The sequence below is a fragment of the Lonchura striata genome, chromosome 2 (assembly GCF_050655825.1).
Source record: "Lonchura striata isolate lonStrDom1 chromosome 2, ASM5065582v1, whole genome shotgun sequence".
NCBI lineage: Eukaryota > Metazoa > Chordata > Aves > Passeriformes > Estrildidae > Lonchura > Lonchura striata.
Genome location: NC_140704.1, coordinates 139,481,596 through 139,500,947, shown reverse-complemented (window position 1 = coordinate 139,500,947; position 19,352 = coordinate 139,481,596). Strand labels below are relative to the sequence as shown.

Sequence of the window (19,352 nt, the reverse complement as noted above, 5' to 3'; positions counted from 1 at the left end):
ATATTCACATCAGCCTTTGTAGGTTGCACCACTCTTGTATAGTGATGCCACTGCTGGTAGTCATTGCAGTGTCACATGCAAATGGGAGCAAAGGAAGCTGCAAGTGACAAAGCGACAAGAAATCCACTTTCAGTGTTCAGCTGGATAACTCACCAGGAGCACATTTTGATTTGCAGGTCATCCATAATAAGTCATTCTCTTCTACACAGGTCAATACAATTTCCCATGGAGAACTTTCAAGTGTTTACAAATACTTTCATAAAAGAGCAAAAGCAGATTTTTTTTTATCAGACAGGAAACAAAGGTTCTTTAAAACTGTTTAATTACATGTTTCAGGTAAGCACAGACAATACAGGTAGATTTCCCACCACTCAATATTTACATTCTTTTCTCTAGGCTTGAACTGTTCATTAAGAGTGTTTTTCAATCAACATCCTAATCAATCACTTTTGCTGCAAAGAAGGGTGCTGGAAAATAACTATTGCAGGAACCATCCCATCAAGGCATGATATTCTGTGGCGCTTTTCTTCTTTAAGAACTACTTACTAGTAGTTCAAGATATTTTGAGAAAATCCTGGCTTCCAAGATGACCTGAAGAATGGATTGAAACCAAGCAGTGTGTTGAAGTCCTATAAATAGTTAAAATCAATACTAATACGTATGTTGTGGAGCTGAAATTCTCTTTCCACTGGCACTGCCATTGCTGCATGGCTTCTGTTAGGACAGTTTTACACCAATTTTGTTTTGTTCCTTTTTCATTAGCCTTTGTGCCTCTTTCTCCATTTTCTTTCGTTGCTGTTCTGCTGCTCTTTTTTCCCTCTCTGCTATCTTCTGTTGTCTGTAATTAAAGAAAACATGAACTGATAAAAAACACACACACAATTTTCAGCATGGTCATACCTTAAACTCCTGTCAATACATAGGTTATTACAATATATAGGTTATTAAAACCAGAGCTCCAGTTTATTGCTATTAGGCTTAGAACAGTCCTTTTTCTGTGCTGAAGTAAATGTTCAGATTAAACTAGAACTGTAGAATATTCTGAGTTTGAACCCGCAAGGATCATCAAAGTCCAACTCCTGGCCTGCACAAGACCACCCCCATGAATCACACCATCTGACTGACAGTGTTGTTGAAACAGTTCTGGCAGGCTCAGTGCTTTGACCACTTCCCTGGTGAGCCGGTTCCAGTAATCACACTCTAGGTGAAGAACCTTTTCATAACATCCAACCCAATCCAATCTAGTTTTAGGCATTAATATGTGTTAAATTATTCTGCAAGTTAAAAGCCACTAGCTTCTCAAAGATTCAGAGTAAGTGAATCAGTGAGAGAATAGGACAGTGGAAAGCCTAGAGCAAAAACTAAAAAGCTATCTAATACTTTCAGCAGCAGCTCAAAATTTTGAGGTTTTGCTGTTTTTTTTTTTTTTTTTTTGAGATTGTCACCTATTATTGTACATTTCTACCCGACAGCTGACAGAGCTGTCAATCTAGCAATACGCAGGAGTAATAATATTTGCCACATTACAGTGGCAGATTTTTATATTTCCCATATATCTGAACTGATGCAGAAGTGCTATGCACACCAACCCATATAGAGACAGTAAAGTTCCAGAAATCCACATGGTGTTAATGGTGCTGTTCACGTGCAGTTCTGAAGGGAGGGATCGTGGCAGCTCCTGTTTCTTCCCCCAGGATGGCCCGCAGGACACGGAGCTCCTGCACACAGCAGCGGCTCTGCGCCCTCTACAGTCTGGCATCCTGCACTCAGCTCTGCCCAGAGAGACCCTCACCTGCCTCAGACACAGCAACTGGCCGACAAAAATACAAGTAGCTGCTATAAACTACAACTGTGTGAGCTCAACTGCTTCCACTGGCATAAAAAACTTCATTGGTATTATAAAGTCTGGAGTTGTAGACAGGTATCTAAAATTTGCAGAAGAAACTAAGTTCCAATTAACTCAAGTTAACTGAAAATGCAGTTTATAATCCACTACATCAATTCATTACTGACTGGAAAATTTTAGTGCACCCCAGCCCAGAACCTGCTGGAAAATGGGGAAAAAAGAGACTATAGAAACTTCTCAGGCTCTGATAGCCTACTCTTGATCACTGTCTTTCTTCATGTCTTAATTCCATGGAGCATATACTGACCTACTATATGTGCTCATTTCAATTGTTATGCTTATACATAAACCCACCAGAGAAGCCACAGGACAGAGTGAGCCTTCACTGCCAGTTAGCAGGACACAGCCCACTTCTGCATAACTGATCTGCTCTCCATCGCTACACAAAAATTATTCTGGTCTTACCGAGCACCCACAGGTACCAGACACAGCAGACTAGGGAAGACCCTTGCTCTTTCTGCACACTCATTTCATTCTCAAAAAGCACCACTGGAGTATAGTCAGCATTAACACTCTGAACATTAGGGGGACTCTGTCCTCTATTTGGCAGTCTGAAATATTATAAATATTATACAGGCTTCTTCCAAGTGTTACACTTATGCATTAAGTCACCAGAGTGGCCACAGGATCTTCAAATCATTTTGCAGAACAAGATGCAGACATCTGTCATCAAAAAGAGACTCCAAGGCACTTCATTACTACACTCTGTTGAAAACAGAGCCAGGCCTGTGCAGTACTGTACTTAAATTTTATGTTAAATGTCAGATGTTAAAGACAGCAGTGATGTCTACTGCAAGAGAAACTAAATCCAGTCAGGATTTTTTATCAATCTTGCTAAAAATCAACCAGGACTCGACTAATTTACAGATAAACATTGTTATTTCTGTGTCATGAATAAAACAAAGATTTTACTTCACCCAGCTGGGATACAGCTTACATAATGACCAGCTGTATTGAGGTAGCCAGCCATAGCTGGACAAGTGGTAAGCCACAGACAGCTGGAGTTCTAATCATGTTTTATCTGCTGGAAATATTTAGACACACATCCCTTCTATAACAACTGCAGTTTGATAATTTTTAGTGAGGCCAAAAAGAAATCCTGTGAGAAGTAATCATTTGAGTTGAACCCTTTCAACAATAAAGGTGGTAAGTTGAAATCTTTAAGATAGGTTCAACCAAATATCATGACACTTTGAAAAATTAAAGTTTTTGAGAAACCTCACTGCTATCACCATGTAAGAGATCTCTCTTCCTAAGTATTCTAGAGCATGAACCTGACATTTGGCAAACAATATAACTTTGACCATCCTGGAAATTTTGCACTCCAAAAGTAAACTGGTATACACATACACTAGGTAATTTTTAGTAGTTAATTCATATACGACAAACCCCTGCTTCAGAAAGTCTGCATACTACTTTTGATAGTCCTAAGACCATCTGTAATGGAATGTGGCAAGGGCTAAGTAAATACAATGCAGCCTCTGCAGTAGCAAAAACAGGTGTTTCATTTCTCCATAAAAAAACAAACAAACATTTCATTGTCCTTCATTTAAGTCTCAGCAGACTACAATCTAGCTATTAAAGATCTTAATAAGTCTATTGATATTCTTTACAGGAAAAAGTACTATCCATGGAACAAAAGCAGCCCAAAAGCACATCTTTCATATCACAAAGCTTGTACTTCAGTACAAGACCTGAAATAGTAATGAAGTTTAAAAAAAAAAAAGACAAGCAAGCTATTGACCAGAATGTACACATAGATAACAGATAAAGTTTACAAAAATATTTGCATTACAACCCTATTCTCACATGTTAAGCTGCTGCAAAGCAAGACTGACAGAGATAATAAATTGAATAAATTCTAATTATGATTAGCACATTGAAAATGAGCTAGTAACTTCCCTCTTGTCTTATTCCACAGATTGAAAATGTAAATTTTTCAAAACATTAAAATAAATACTTGATCAGATTCCTCTTTTCTTTTCCTCACAATACCTATTTTCCTTAGAATGATTTTTGACTATATCACACCTTTATTTCATATTATCATTAATGGACGATGAAAGCCATGCACTTCTGATTTAGTGAGTAGAATTACGACAGCCCAGGAAGCTAAAGCTATCTGAGGCTGGTTACCTGATGATGTACCAAGCAATAAAGTTTGATACAACTGCAAATCACTACCAGTTCAAATCATTGTGTATGATAAACTTCATTTGCATCTCTTTACCCTCCACACCCCTTAAAGGAAAGGAAAAAAGAACACAAACTGAACGGCTGAAGTATTCACATTAACTTGTGCAAGACTTTGATTTTACATTCAGCCTTATCAGCTAGTTTAGTTAAGTTAGAAAAGCCTAGCTCCTACAGGGATTCCAAGCACATACTTTTCACTTCACCTTCTATCCAGAACTATTTTTACCTTAAACACATGGTTGTGATACTTTTCATGAGGACATCAAGTGGTATTTTACTTAATGAAGTAATGTGATCTGAACATAATAAATCGTTGGGATTGGCGCAGCACCGTTTTTTTAGCACCTGCATGCACGTGTTAATATGTTGTTCCAATGTTTCAGTCATTTTCAGATTTCCTCTAATATCTCATTTATTAAATTAATTAGATCCAAAATGTCTTCTGGTGAGTACCACTTACACAGAGATTAGATGCATAAAAATAATTTGTCTTAAGAGGCATTTAACAATTCTTGGCACTTACCAGAAAGATGTCAAATAAACAAATGTAATTCTTTTACATGTAAAACCTTTATACAGTACTATATTAATTTCAATTACCTAAGAACTTCTTCTGCCTGCCAAGCAGCGTCTTCCTCTTCTTCCCAGGCATTTGTATTTTCTTGCCAAGTATCCAAGTCTCCCAATTCAGGCTGAAACAAAAGAGAAGTTCTAAGCACATGGAAAAATTAGATAAAACACTAATTTGTGACTGACAGTGGCTCCTGATGACAGCAAAGTTTCCTTAGGATTTATGTTTAATCTTAATTCTTCAGACTTACAGAAATATTTGAGGTATGGCAGTGCTTCTCATCTTATTGTCCATGTTTCTTTTCCTGATGTAATACTGAGTTTTTTCAGTTGTCAAAGGGTTTTTTGACCAAAGACAGGAAAGAAGTAGTGGAGGGCATTTTTAGCAAGAGGAAGACAGATTGAGCAGATTATATGAATAGATAGTGTAAAGAGATTTCTGGAAGTTGCATGGACAAACCAACACATACATCCACATTTTTATGTTCAGTATCAGTTCAGTGACACTTTTACTGACTAAAAGTCCTTTCCTGAACTATTTTCATAAAGGACAGTGCAGGGAGGTGGTATGACCATTCTGTACTGCTTCCTGCCTGTACCCTTTTGTGCAAAATATTTATCAAAAGAGAAACACTGTTAAAAAAGGCTAAGGGCAAGGGAGGGAGAGTATCTCCTGCTAACTGGCCAGGCTGTTAGGCAACTAGACAATTTTTTCAAAGGCTAAGGAGCAAAAATTAGGAGACTGCCACATTACAATCCTTACAAAAAGGAAGGGAGAAGCAGGCTAAAAATGGATTTAAAACAATAAAGCAAAGGTAATTTATAAGCTTTCAAAAAAGACTTCTACTCTTTTATTAGTAACTTACAGTGTAAAATCCAAAATTATAGTTCATTGCTTTAGCAGATTTGCAAGCCCATAAGTATATGGAAACTTCCTACCTTTTTATCACTGATCTATCAAGTTTCTCAGCAGAACATATTGGACTACTTCATTCTTCATTCAAGTTTAAAACAATTTACATTACTCCCCTACTATTCCAATTACTCCCCACATTGCACACCTTAGGCAGACTATTCCTTCCACTAGAGAACATAATTTAACTGACAAATAAAAGATCAATACTTAAAGCATACTTACAGATTGGTGAAGAAAAGGAATATCTTGTGTGGCTGCTAATCTGCTAGAGAATCCTGTGTTTCCCTCTGGAATCCCAAAATTTAAAGGCTCTCGTTTTTTAATAATTATCTGAAAATATTCAAAAAAAGAAACAAAAAAGTGGTAGATCAAAGCACTGCAGGGATTCCTTGGTGATCATATAAGTCTGTGCCTGTGAAGGTTCAGCTACACAACACCTCACTGTATCTTAAACCTGGCCAGGTTCTGAAAGCTGCACAGCCAAATGAACTTGTAAGTGAAAGATAAATGCAAAAGATAAGAACTCCGCCTCCCCTCACTAGATTTTTCTTTAGCCACATAGAAACCTGTGACTGTATCAAGACAGAGAATGGGCACAAAGAATAACAGATCAAACAGCCACATCTCTCAATACGCACAGAAGCTACCAATTATGTGATATATTGCTTGGGGAAATCCTGCTTCTGTGGCAGGTCACTTTGAGGTACTTCCTTTGAGTGCTGTCTGCACAGTTGTACTGCACTGTAATGTCAGCTCTCTCAACTACTCCAACAGCGTTTCTGTGCAGTTGCAATAGCTGCAAATTCTCTGTCAACAAAAACTAGTAAAGCTCTGTACTGGTTTGGCTGAAAAGCAGTGCTTTTCCCAAAACAGGTGCTAAGATCACATATCATTTTCACTTGTCTTGACCTCAAGACACAAACTTTGTTTAGCCTACTTTGAGCTTCTTCTGCTTCCCAACGAGGCAGATCCACAGTTCCACTACCTATATGCTTGTACCAATCCAAGAAAAGATACAGGACTAGACAATCTTATTGAGCAATGACAGACTTATTTGACTGAGGTTCTATTTCCAAACAGATGAGTATAGATGAGTGACAACACGAGTAGACTGTACCTCAAATCTAAGGGTTTATATTGAGACATTCAGTGGAAATAAACACAAATTCACACTGAATGGTATTAACTTGACCAAGTTAACAGGGATGTTCTTTGCAATGCTTGCAGTCATCCCTAGAGATATATTAAAACTAAACCCAGTGTACAGTACTCAAACAGCATGGACTCTTCCCCAGTTTTGTTCTGAACCTATGAGGAAAAAAATGTCAGTAGATATAAAGGAGAAATCTACTGCACATCCTCTCTGATAACCTATAACAGTACTTGTGAAGTTTTTCCCATTGACTCAAAGACATATAAGTACCCAGCTGAAAGATTTGCACATAGAAGCAAAACCTGCAATCACCAGATTTTAGTCAGCATTTATTTACAACCTTGATGCTACTGTAGAGATGCCCTCCTGTCTTGTCTCCATAGTAAAAATGGATATTTGAAGAACAAGCTATTTTGAAATATCAGTTCCCTAATTCCAGCCTCCCCAATATAACTTGGTGAAACAAATAACCAGTGCTCTGAAACAGCAGGGCTGCTCCCTCAGACTTCAACAGAGCAAGACATTTAATGTCGTTGCTCAAATAAGGATATGAGTACAAATGACTAAAGGGTTCTCACATTATACTTCCAAGAACTCTTAGAGTATGAAACTATTCATAAGTTTCAAATATTATGAAAACTAAAGATGCAAACATGTGATAGCCTCACAACTGTTAAGATCTCAAAGGTCTTAACATTAAACATGATAAATTACACACCAGCATCTATTCTCATTTACCAATAGCACCTTCTGTAAGTTGCCAAATTACTTGCTTTTATTTTAAAGCAATGAAAACCCTCCATAAGTATAGTTGAAAATGTAATACTTACTTTTTGAGTTTTTCTTATAGTTGGTGCCATATCTTTGAAATAATCAGGCTCCATTTGTTCCAAAGAATTTTGCTGAGCAGCCACATTACCATTGCCACCTTCAATCTTCACACTTGTAGGTGCATCTTCATCCCATGAAGACCAGTCTTCTACTTCAGGCTGAATATAAGAATATGGTACAAGTTAGTATTATCTGCAAGTAAAAACTTGTCTTTTGATATCTTGCTAAGATATATACTTAATACTGAATCATATATTATTATATCTTTTGTATATATCACATTATATTATATCTTTCTTGGATATATACCAATTCAATATTGTAGGACTTCTTTAATCACCTTGTTAAGGGATTAAGTCAGCTACCACTTTAACAATTACCTGCTTAGGAACAGATGAATAATCCACTGTGGTTGGCAAAGTTATTTGGTCTCCACTTAACTTTCGCCCTCTTCCAGACCTGAAAAAAAAATGTAGGATTCCTCCAAGCTCTGAAAACATGAGCACTAAGTTTAAAAAAAAAAAAAACAAAAAAGGAAGTCTGAGAACAGCACTACTAAAAATAGTCATGGCTAAAACATTTAGTGCTTAGCAGTAAGTCTGCTAAGCAAAGGGATTTCATCATGAATTGAAAGTTGTGTTCACAAGAATATCAAAGTGCAATTTACTTTTCTAATTACAGTGAAATAGAGGAGAAATACTTCTAAGATATATGAAAATGGACTAACTCGTCTGCATAATTCAGTCACAATTTTTAGACTGTCAGTGCTTATGAAGCAAGCACTAGGGATCTATATTTGCCAAAGAGCCATTTTACTATAAAATGAGAATATTTTCTATTTGCCTTAAATTTTATGCTATATCTAACAAATAGCTTTCTGAGCTGCTTGATCTGAAAGCCCCTCTAAAGCTTTTTTCTTCAAAGTCTAAACAGAGGTAATGCAAGATTATGCAAATCAACAGCTTTAATTCAATCCATGCTTCTACTTAAAGAATACTGTTTCAATGCATTTCAGCAACTATATAAAAGAATTTTAATTGAAAACAACACTAATGCATTGCAAATAAACTACCTAGATATTTACTTCATTACAATGCTCAAAGATCAGAATAATAATTAAAGTATTCCTAGCTAACATCCACTGTATTTTGACACCTTAAAACACAAAATAATGCAATTCAGGCTCACACTTGTGTTTTCCACAAAGAATGTAAGCTCCTACAGCAAAGCAGTCATGTAACTGACCTTATGTAGCTTGCAAAATATAATGTTTTTTTCTTACTACTGATGTGAATAAACTGGGAAATTTCTATTTCTAGTTTCTATCCATTAGTTCTAGTATTAGAGAACATACTACCAACTGACAAGCTAAACTGCTTGTAATAGCACCTCTACTGTATGCTGGTGAGCGACTAGATATATCTTTTCTACTCAGGACCAAACAAACAAGGTCAGGTGCTAACATCAAATTTTCAAGTTTTATATAAGTAACTCTACTCCCTTTATAAACAGTTCCTTTAAGTTGAAAAGAAACAGATTTTAGGGGTAAAAAAAAGGTGAAAACACTGTGTCCTCAAACACATTAGACTTTTGGTTTGATGAGATTTACTTGACATCTCTAAAGGAAACCCAAGCTTAGAAATATCCTCCTTCAGACCTCTACAACATACACACCCTTAATACTGCTTACATTTAATACTAATCTTTAATACTAATTTAATACTAATCTTTAATGCATCACTTCTGCAATGACTTGCTCCACAAGACAAACAAGTAGCTTGTAACAAACATTAATCAAGTCAAAATGGTTACAGCAAGAGGGCTGAAGGTAGGAGGAAAGAGCTTTTGTCACACAACATCAGAAAAGAGGTGGTACACAGAGCAGCACCAAGGAAGGCTACAGATCTCGACTTCCTTTAGGAAGGGAACAAGATGCTCACAGGAACAGCTGCTCCACAGCCATCATTAGATACTGATCACTGCTCTGCATGCCAAATGCCTCACGAATTATTGGATTTGTTTCACCTTACTAATAAGCAGCATCCAGATTTCCCAGCTGGAGATAATTAGAGATTTTAAATGGAAGGAAGTTTCATCTTTTTATATTTACATGTTTTATTCCCTGAAAACTGGATTCAGGCAGTCTGTTGTTTATCAAGAGAATATTTAACTAAAAAAGGACTAGTAGTGTATGTAAGCTCTATGGTGCCTAGAAAGTTGCACAATCTCTATAGGCACTTGTTCAAATGAAACCTAACGTAAACTATGTTATCTATGTAAGTACTAGCTCATGTCCATTGAATTAAAATGCATGTTTAATTAAATCACATTTTCTGATTATTAGGAATAGCTATATAGAGGGGTGCATCACAGGAAAACAGAAGTTATCAAACTACACTTTGCAGATGACAGTGAACAAAAGAAACATCTGTAGCTAGTGGTCTGAATTAATGTGATCCAGTGACTTGCTTATGTGAAAGACTTAATTTTCATTTCTTTGACTAATTTTTAGTAAACAAATATAGGGTTTTCTACTTTATGTACTATGAAGCAGTTTCTCAGCTGTTCAAGATCATAGGTCTTTCAGAAGTTGGGAAAAAGAATGAAAATACTGTCATTACACCCAGAAAACAATTATCTGCTTATAAAAAGTATCTTTACACTTAAGTGAAGGATCCACCTAATATAGAAGTTATGATCAACTCAGTGTTTTGACTTCTTTCAGAACTTGAACAGCAAGTACTCTCAATTCTCGAATCACAGAACTAAGGTTGACATCTATATAACTGTATGCAGTGTTAAAATTTATCTTTTTAATGCTTCACTAAATCTGTAAGTGAATTTACCAACAAGTCAAGAGCTTCCTCTTATTCTTGGAATAAATAAAGGTGAAGAGGAAATAAACAGTTATTTTGTGTCTACTATATATTCTGCATACACTTTAATCCTCACTGGAAAAGTAGTTATCATACAAAAAAAGAGAATACATTTCTCTAGATTGGTAGTTGTTTATGTAAACAACATGCTGCAGAAGTGGTAGGAAGCACAGAATTTCATTCGACAGCACAGTGCCAAGACTTGCCTCAGGTACTCTACTACTGTATTATTGAACTCTACTACTCCACATTAGCTCTTGAGGGTTTTTAGACTGCTTCTAAGTACTATACTACAACATTAATGAGCCTACAACTCAAAAGGACACCAGATATGACTTAAAAGAGTGTAAAAAATAAAACATTCTTCATCATTAAAAAGGAAAAAAAAGCCATTCCCTTAAACTTAACCACTAGCCTCCAAACTTCTGAAAGAATCTTCAATAGGTAGAAGAATCTGAAGTCTCAGGCAATTCTTTTTTGACAAACAGGATGAGAATTGCCTACATTTGTAATGACAGCCTACTGAATGATGACAGAGTAGATGCTACCATTAACTGAATCTCTTAAAACACAAAATATCACTTGATAAGTACTTTTCAGAATTGTGCAGCACAGCTCTTCTTCAAGTTTGACACAGAACAGTTTTAAAAGCCATTTTAAAACCCTCTCATAGATATTTCAAAAACCTCATTCAGCTACCATACAACAAAATACACTCACAAATACACTACACAGACTTTTGGAACTCTGAACAAATACACAAATTAAAGAATTCACTTGATTTTGTTTTCATCTGTTTTGATTGTTTTGCAATTAGTAAAATCAGAACTGGCAAAAGTGGTGGCTGGGTGCTGGGGGAAGGGCAGAAGTGCAAGGACCTGTAATTGCAAAATTGAAAAAGAAAAGGTAACCAAATTAAGTAAGACTTGTTTACCTGCATATTAACTTTTTAATGAAAGAAAACACTGCTGCCAGGCAAGTACAGACTTTAAAGAGTCGAAACTGTGTTATGGCCATGGTAAGAAACCGTTCCTGCAAAAGAAAAAAGTTAGATGCAGAGGATTTTACAACTTTATACAGTACTTAAAGCCAATTACTTTAATTGCTACTAAGCTAGGAGCATTCCGTGAAACAGTATTAATGCAAGGAAGAGAGCAGGTACCTGGAGCAAAGATGCTACCTGCCTACTATCAGGGTATTTCACTGATGCAAATAATACAAGTATCTAATATATATAGCCTTTAAAGAAACAGCACAAAATCACAGGTAAAATCAAAGTTAAAGACACTCTTAAAGGGGAAGTGTAGGCAACCATCTGCAGTGTCTGTGCAGCCGATCCATTTCAGACACTACCAGTGGCATTGAACACTGGCAGTGCAGAACAGAATAATAATCAGAGAAAAGCTCTTGCTTGCTTGAGCATATCATGCATATACAAATTACAGATTTAGTCATTAAGTGAAATCCCAAAATTAGCTGCTTAAATTTACCTTCCATTTTGATGGAAATGTGTGATGAGAACACTGCTTATTTTAGAACTAATCTCACTGAAAAATCATAATTAAAGGGAGAGTGTTCATCCTGTGTGAACTACTGCACCAGCTAACCCCCAGAGCTACTGATATTTCTATGCCTGACTGGATCATGACAGCAAACACAGAAAAGAAAAAATTCATCTTTGGCTGAGGCCACTCCTGTTTGTAGCTATTTTTTCAATGACAATCTGATAATCTAGAGAATTTATGTTCATCATATCACATCATTCCAACGTACCACCTTGATTAGCTACAGACTGACTCAGAAAAATCTGCTGGAATCCCTTTTCTCTTCTATAGGTGAACATTTCAGAGTTAAGAATAAGAGGTTAGGCTTCACAAGTAGCTTTTAATTATAAACATCTAGACTTGTAACAACATTTTCTGTTGCAAGTTTAACATACCTTCTGGTGAGAAGAGAAGGCAGCCCTGTGACATTTTCCTCAGGCCATGAGTATTCCATGGAAGGACAGCTTGATTTCAAATATGCTATGGCATTTAAATCACTTTTTATATTCCAGGCTTTAATTAGGAAGAGTCAGGAAGGTGGATGGTAGGTAGGCTGCTCCAACACTGTCCTGAGGATTTTATTAAAAAGGTACACAATGGGATTTGTGAGCTTCATGGAGCATAGATGTATTTTTATTGGTGCTCATTTGCTAGATAATGTAACCATTATTAAACACTATATTAATATAGTACCGGAAATATTGCTTTACATGTAGTGCAGGACAGGACTTTCTGCTACTGAAAAATTATACAGAAGCTATTAAACAAACAGGTCCTTTAACTGCAAAATGGAAGGCTTAAGTTAGTAGTAAACACCAAATTACAGACTACACTACCGAGCTGTAGCTCAGGAAAAAGGCTTCATAGGACACGTATCACCTCTACCTCAACATTTGTGTTATCTTATTTCATTTCATGGGCGACTTAAAAATGTAGAGAACTTTATACAGGGTTGGATTTGGCTCTTCATCTAACATAATTAGAAAGCAGTCAGTTCCCACAAAGAAGCAAAAACAGATATGGTCTGACATATTTAGCTTTTAGTTTAAAAGACTGGACCATCATTTCATATTATGCTCAAGCACTTCCTTACCTTTCAGAATAAGCAATGCTGACAATATCTAGATGACAGAAGAATCCATCAGTCAAGAATTTGAATGATTAGGAAATAATCCAAGTTAGTGAAAGAAGAGTGAACAGGGCTAAGAGGGAAAGTTCTCGATCCTAAAGGTAGAAATTATGGCAAAGTAACACTGAATTGATGAAAGAAAATCTTATTTTTAAGAGAGGCAGCTAGAAGTTATCTGCCTGGGATGTGAGGCATGAAGAACATGTGACCTGCTGAAATGATTATAAAGGTACATCTTTTCTGAAAAGCTTGTTTAAAAGTTCACTCCACTCTACCAGAATTCACTCTTTTATCAGCTTGGAGGGGAGGAGGGAAGGAGTAGAACAGTACTCAATATTAGCAAGACTTAAGCTCTTTTCCCTTGTTCAGGCTATCTAACTGCTACACTGGACAGTACACACAGACCCTAAATTTAAAAACTCCTAGCTACTGACTGAGAAGGTTGTTTTAGGAAGCCACCAAAAATCTTTGTAGACTATACATTAATTATGCCTAAAGCCAAGGAACTAGGAAGATTACTAAGTGCAAAACTAAAACCAGAACAATGTTCAAGTGTGTCAATCACCAATATATATATTTATATATGTAAATATAAATGAGCTCAGTTTTCAATTCATCCTCATTTTTTCAGTATACTGTACTGAGTTCTCAATAGAAAGTTAAACAATTGAAAAAAAAACATAATCCACAAGAACTCTGGCTTGCAGAGTCAGTGGACTTGTGAAGCCCACAAGAACTAATCACCAAAAGTTAATCAAATTCCCAGGTCATTCCCATGTAAGAGTGACTACACTTCCAGTATCATCAGTATGCCCATTTGGCAGAGTTCAACAGTTATCATTATGTCCATGACAGCCAGATAACTTACACCTCTCCACTTTCCATGTGTCAGGCAAAGATTTCAGAATCACAATGAGACATATGGCCAGTTAACATATTTGTGATAGAGCTGCATTTCATTTCAGCTGAGCTAGAACTAGGCCCTTCAAGGGCTGACTTGATGACCTTGGAGGTCTCTTCCAACCTTAGTGACTATGATTTAAGATAGTAAGTACTATTTTGCCCACCTCTTTTCTCAGCATTGATTGCAGTCTTCCCAGTAAAGCTCCCTACACTATAAAATGTCAAATGCACAACCAGTGTTTTGTCAACAACATTCTATTAGCCATAGTAGTGTTAACAATCATTTACCTTTAAAAAGAACTTTCCACAATGTACCTGCTTTTTATACTGCTATTTATGACATGAAGCAGTATATATGTATTTATATAATGAATATTATTTTTATAAATTAATTTAAAACACAATCTTGAACCAATTATTGTCTCAAGGTAAGGACAAGTCAAGCATTTTCTGCTTTGTCTGAAACAGCACTTGAAACATGTGCATTGCTGCTCTAAGAACAGCACTACCTGAAAAGTTAAACATTTGCTAAAGGTTTTGAGTTTTATTTGGTGTCTTTTGGGGTTGAGTTCTTTTGTGCTTGGGAGTTTTTTTTATGTTAATTACATTTGTCAAGGTACACAGAAACCTAATTTTCCTCAGTTCACTGCAAACTTAATTCACACAATACCATTATACTAAACTTGTGAAGTGAAACAAGTTTTACATCCTTTTCTTGTCCATCTTTCTCACACATTGGAAAGAAGCACAGCCATTTCTCTTTCTCCTGGGAAAAAAATATTGAACAGGCTAAATGGCAAACCACAACGTTCTTTCTTTTCTTAAGCCTTTCCTTGATAAACAATCCCAAAAGAAACCATAACTGTATCTGCAGTCACTTATAAGACAGGATGACAGAGACATAATGTAAAGTTGCAGCGCTACATCAAGAATCCTAAAACATTTCTTAACAGATAAGAGTTAAATGTGAAACACTGGACTAAAATTCAGAAAATCTGGTAAGAGCTGTCTGCCAGCCTGATACATCCTTCGGCATATCACACCTCAGCCTCAGCTTTCCCTTTATAAAATGGGATAGATTTCCTTCTCCCACTACTGGAATTGCTTTGTTACATTTATGAGACTTAGGGTCAAATGAACTTCCATTACAACAGATATAAACAAGCAAATAAATCAAGACATAAATCCTAATCAATTTAATACTTGTGGTCAACTAAACAATTCAGTAACAGACTCCAAATTTAGCTGGAGATTTTGACTTCTGCATCTCATACTGCCTTCCACTGGGAAAAAGGCACAACAGGTGTTCACATGGAACATGAGCCCAGAAAGGACTAAAAGACAACAGCCACAAGATGTTAAACACTTTAGAATCAAGTCAGAAGAATGAGGAAACGTAAACATTTTAGGGACCCATAAAGGAATCAGAAGGGAGGTAAATTTCAGAATTTTATTGAACATTTTTACTTTGCTTACAGCTTGGAACAGCAGCCTCATTAGAATTCCTGGCACCTCTGATTTCACTGATAGTAGCCAGCATAGTCCACCCTCAGGTGGATTGGTCAATCAGCTATGGTGCAATAAGCAAGATTCTCACTGTTCATCGTTGTACAATAAGCACACTGGCACCTGGAGAAACACTTCCTCTTTCATATCTAACCGTACACACAAATACCACTTAAGCAGGATTTCTACAGCTAGAGCCAATTCTAAAATAAAGTCAATTTGGGGCAGTAAAATTATTTTAGAAACTTGTTTCCTGCTAGTGAACTCATCTTTTACTGTCACATCAGCTTTCTTTCACATCAGCTCACATGTAACTCTGGAATGTAAACACAAACACACCTTGGAATCAGTGATTTCAGCCTACATTAAACACAGCTAGATAAATAACCAGATGATGGTACCTAAAATAACTTGTCTGAAACTGAAAGGCTCCCCTCCAATTTACATAAGAAGACACAAAAAAAGTTTCACCCTCCTAAAGCAAAACAAGAAATTAATTTCCTAGCACTAAAGACTAACATGGCCGTTACATTTGTCAGCACCAAAAATCCATACTGGTCCAGTAGTGCTTTTGGGCTGTCACTTGAACAGCTGACAATACCCAGTAAAGTTTCAGTGATAAGGACAGAATTTCTTAAAAGGGGATCTTGTATGAAGTTCCAGTAGAATGACCACATCAAAGATCGTAAGTAGGTTTATAGGGAGATGGAATTTTATTAAGATTAGTAGATAGAGATAAAAAACCTGTTTTCAAACACATAAACCCTCCTCCAAACCATGTATGTTACAAGACATACAAAGACACTTTGTATGTTAAAAAGACAAAGCAATGATTCAAGAAGGGCTTTCAATCTGGTACTGAAAGACAAAACCAGCACTTCCTGCATTTCAAAGACAACAACCATGATTCTGTAGCCTACTGAGAGGGTCCACTGCCCTATTCCTGCTTGATTTGCTTGGTCTCTTGGTTTTTTCATCACTTTACACAGAAACATAATATTTGGAACACATGTGTGGAGGGAAAAAATCCTGTCTTGATCACTGAGCTTGATAAATACATACATTAAGTGGCACCATGACTGAACCCTAAATCCACGCTATTACAGCATTAGGGAGAGAAGCAGAATGAAAAGAGAAAATCAGTAGGCATCTCCTCTATCTAATTGTAGGTAAGTGTTGTGGGATGTGTGTAAAAGTATTGTAGTTTCAGTACTGATCTTCCAACTTTCATTGCAAATACCCTAATTAGGCAGTTGAAGTAGCTGGGACAGAAGACAGCTCACTCACATTAATCACAGACAGAGTGAAGTCATCAGAGGCACTCAAATCCAGAAAGAGACACTATCAAAAGCTGCAGAAGATACCAAAAGTCAAGGCAGAATGTCTGTCTCTCTAAATAAAGGCAGCAAAAATTGGTGACTGCTGGCAATTCCTGAGTTATTTCTAGACACTAAATACTCTGACATACAACATACAGAGTTTCAACTCTTTTTTTAAAGATGTTACTCCCAGACTCATACTCTGTAGTAATACCACCACATCTCACCCCTTCCTCTCCAAGAAACTAAATTTAGATACAAACTCACTAATGTGAACTCCTCAAGCTTTGTTTTGAATTAGAATAAATTCTGCTCTTCAAGGCAGTATTAGTTAAGACAGAAAGTCTATGTCCACTGAGTGATCAGTTACTCTTTGAGAATTCCTTACCTATATATGCCACTGTCTTGTGAAAAACAGCATACAGAACACCACTTGAAGTAATGCAATCGTGTGAGACCACACTATAACTTCATCCACCTTTACAACAAGTCTTTTACATGATGCACTAGTTCATGTAACTCACTTCACAAAACTGAAATTCTCATACATAGAACTAGAGTTTAAGGTAGCGAAGTTTTCTGTAATTACATGGAATGCCAGAGACAACAAATTAACACACATTCCTTGTTACTACTACAAAATCATCTTGCAATGCCTGTCTTGACTAGAACCAGCTATTTACAAACAATGACAGTATAAGACGGCTTGAAGAAATCTCTGCAGTGCACACGTGCATTTCCACAGAGCTATAAAGCTACGAAGAGCTATAAAGCACCAAGCTACGCCATTCTTCATTAGATATGCAACTCAGGCGCTTACACTGTGAATTCATGACCAAAAAGCAGTACCCTACCATTTTACTGACCAGCCGAGTCTTGAATTTTATTAGAGACATCACTGAAGCCAAATAGAAGCACTTATTTTTTCTGTGAGCTGTTAGAGATTCTTAAGTATTTAAAAGCGTGCTAAGAAATTTTCACACGATGTATTACTAAACGTGCCCGTCAGCGCGAACAGTAGGTAACCCCAAGCCATGCCGTCGCACCGCGAGCTCTGACAGGACAGGCGCCCTCGCCCTTTCCACAGGAGCGAAGCCGCTCAGTCCCCAGACGCCGCCTATCCACCTGCTCGCCACCCCATGTCGTTCCAGCCCATCACCCATCGCCCCGGAAGGGCCCGGGCCGGGCGGAGGCCGCGGGCCTGGCGCTGTCGGGCCGGCCGAGCGGCTCCGCCGCGGGGCGAGCGCGGCGGGGCCGGGGACCCGGGCGGGGCGCGGGCGCTGCCGCGGGAGAACCGCGCGGGCGGCTCGGCCCCGGCAGGGAGGGCGCCGAGACCGGGCCCCTGCCCGGCACGGCGGAAGCGGCACCCGGCGGCGCAGAACCGACCCTTCCCGCTCACCTGCCCCGCGGGGGAGGCCGCGCCGGGAGTCGCGGGGCTCCAGGGGCCGAGGCGGCCGCTGCCGCAGCCTCCGGCCGCCCCTCATCCAGAGCCGGGCCCGCGCCGCTCCGCCGCCGCCCCGCGCGCCGCCATCTCGGCCCCGTCACCCGGGAGACGCCCGCCCCTTCCGGCCGCGCCGCCGCCCGTGCGCTCCGCTCCGCCCGCCCCGCTCGGCCCGGGGCAGGGGCACAGCCGCGCCGAGCCGCGCCGAGCCGTGCCGAGCCGAGCCGAGCCGCGCCGGGCCGAGCCGCGCCGGACCGGGCCGGGCCGCGCCGAGCCGCGCCGGGCCGCGCCGAGCCGAGCCGGGCCGCGCCGAGCCGAGCCGGGCCGAGCCGCGCCGGGCCGGGCCGCGCCGCGCCGAGCCGAGCCGGGCCGAGCCGGGCCGAGCCGAGCCGGGCCGAGCCGGACCGCGCCGGGCCGGGCCGCGCCGCGCCGAGCCGAGCCGAGCCGCGCCGGGCCGCGCCGGGCCGGGCCGGGCCGCGCCGAGCCGGGCCGCGCCGAACCGAGCCGCGCCGAGCCGAGCCGCGCCGAGCCGCGCCGGACCGCGCCGGACCGGGCCGCTCGCGGCGCTCCCCGCCCGCGGGCTCCCCTCCCGCCCCAATGGCCGGGCCGTCTGAGCGGCTCTTCGGGCCTCCGGGGAGCTGCGAGGGAAAGGCGGTGGGCTTGAACCGTGCCGGGTTACTGCACACGTGGCAGTAAAGGTGTTCCTCTGTGGCCGATGGAATGCTGAGCTGTACATTTGGATGTGACTGAAAAACAAACATTGTTTGAAGTTGCTTGTGACAGGTGCTGCCCCAGTGTCCCGGTTTGTTCACCAACTTCATGTCCCTTTTAATGTCTGGTAAGAGATTTTAAGGTTAATGCTAAGGCATTCCAGAGCTCTGTGTAAACCCCCAGTTGTGCTACACTCGGTAGGTGAGGTAAAGGGGGTGTTTGTCTCTTTCTCCCATGGAAATCCGGTTAGTTCTAGAGCAGCACTAACACGGCATTCCGTTCAACTCGACTCTGTGGTCTTTAAATAGTTTCCAATAAAGACTTCGTGTTCTGCCACTGGATTTACTCAGC

The 19,352-nt window shown here is 39.4% G+C and overlaps 1 protein-coding gene across 2 annotated transcripts; it reads right to left on the bottom strand.

The window, feature by feature from the left end:
- Positions 1-305: 305 nt before the first annotated feature.
- Positions 306-18,407, bottom strand: EBAG9 (estrogen receptor binding site associated antigen 9). Of its 2 annotated transcripts, none has more exons than XM_021546464.3 (7): positions 18,249-18,407; positions 11,383-11,480; positions 7,953-8,031; positions 7,572-7,730; positions 5,811-5,918; positions 4,703-4,794; positions 306-838 (listed from the first exon to the last, which is right to left on the bottom strand). In XM_021546464.3, the coding sequence occupies exons 2-7, from the start codon at positions 11,463-11,465 to the stop codon at positions 718-720; spliced, it is 642 nt and encodes a 213-aa protein (XP_021402139.3). In that variant the 5' UTR covers positions 11,466-11,480; positions 18,249-18,407; the 3' UTR covers positions 306-717. The 2 variants fall into 2 exon arrangements, with proteins under 2 accessions (XP_021402139.3, XP_021402137.3); XM_021546462.4 differs by lacking the exon at positions 18,249-18,407 and adding an exon at positions 12,388-12,561.
- Positions 18,408-19,352: the final 945 nt, after the last annotated feature.

Coding starts and splice junctions, on each gene's coding strand:
- EBAG9 (XM_021546464.3), bottom strand. CDS start 11,465: ATGGCCATAACACAGTTTCGACTCTTTAAAGTCTGTACTTGCCTGGCA. Junction 5,919..7,571: donor CTATAAGAAAAACTCAAAAA/GTAAGTATTACA, acceptor GAATATTTTCAG/ATAATTATTAAAAAACGAGA. Junction 4,795..5,810: donor TTCCTTTTCTTCACCAATCT/GTAAGTATGCTT, acceptor CTTTTGTTTCAG/CCTGAATTGGGAGACTTGGA.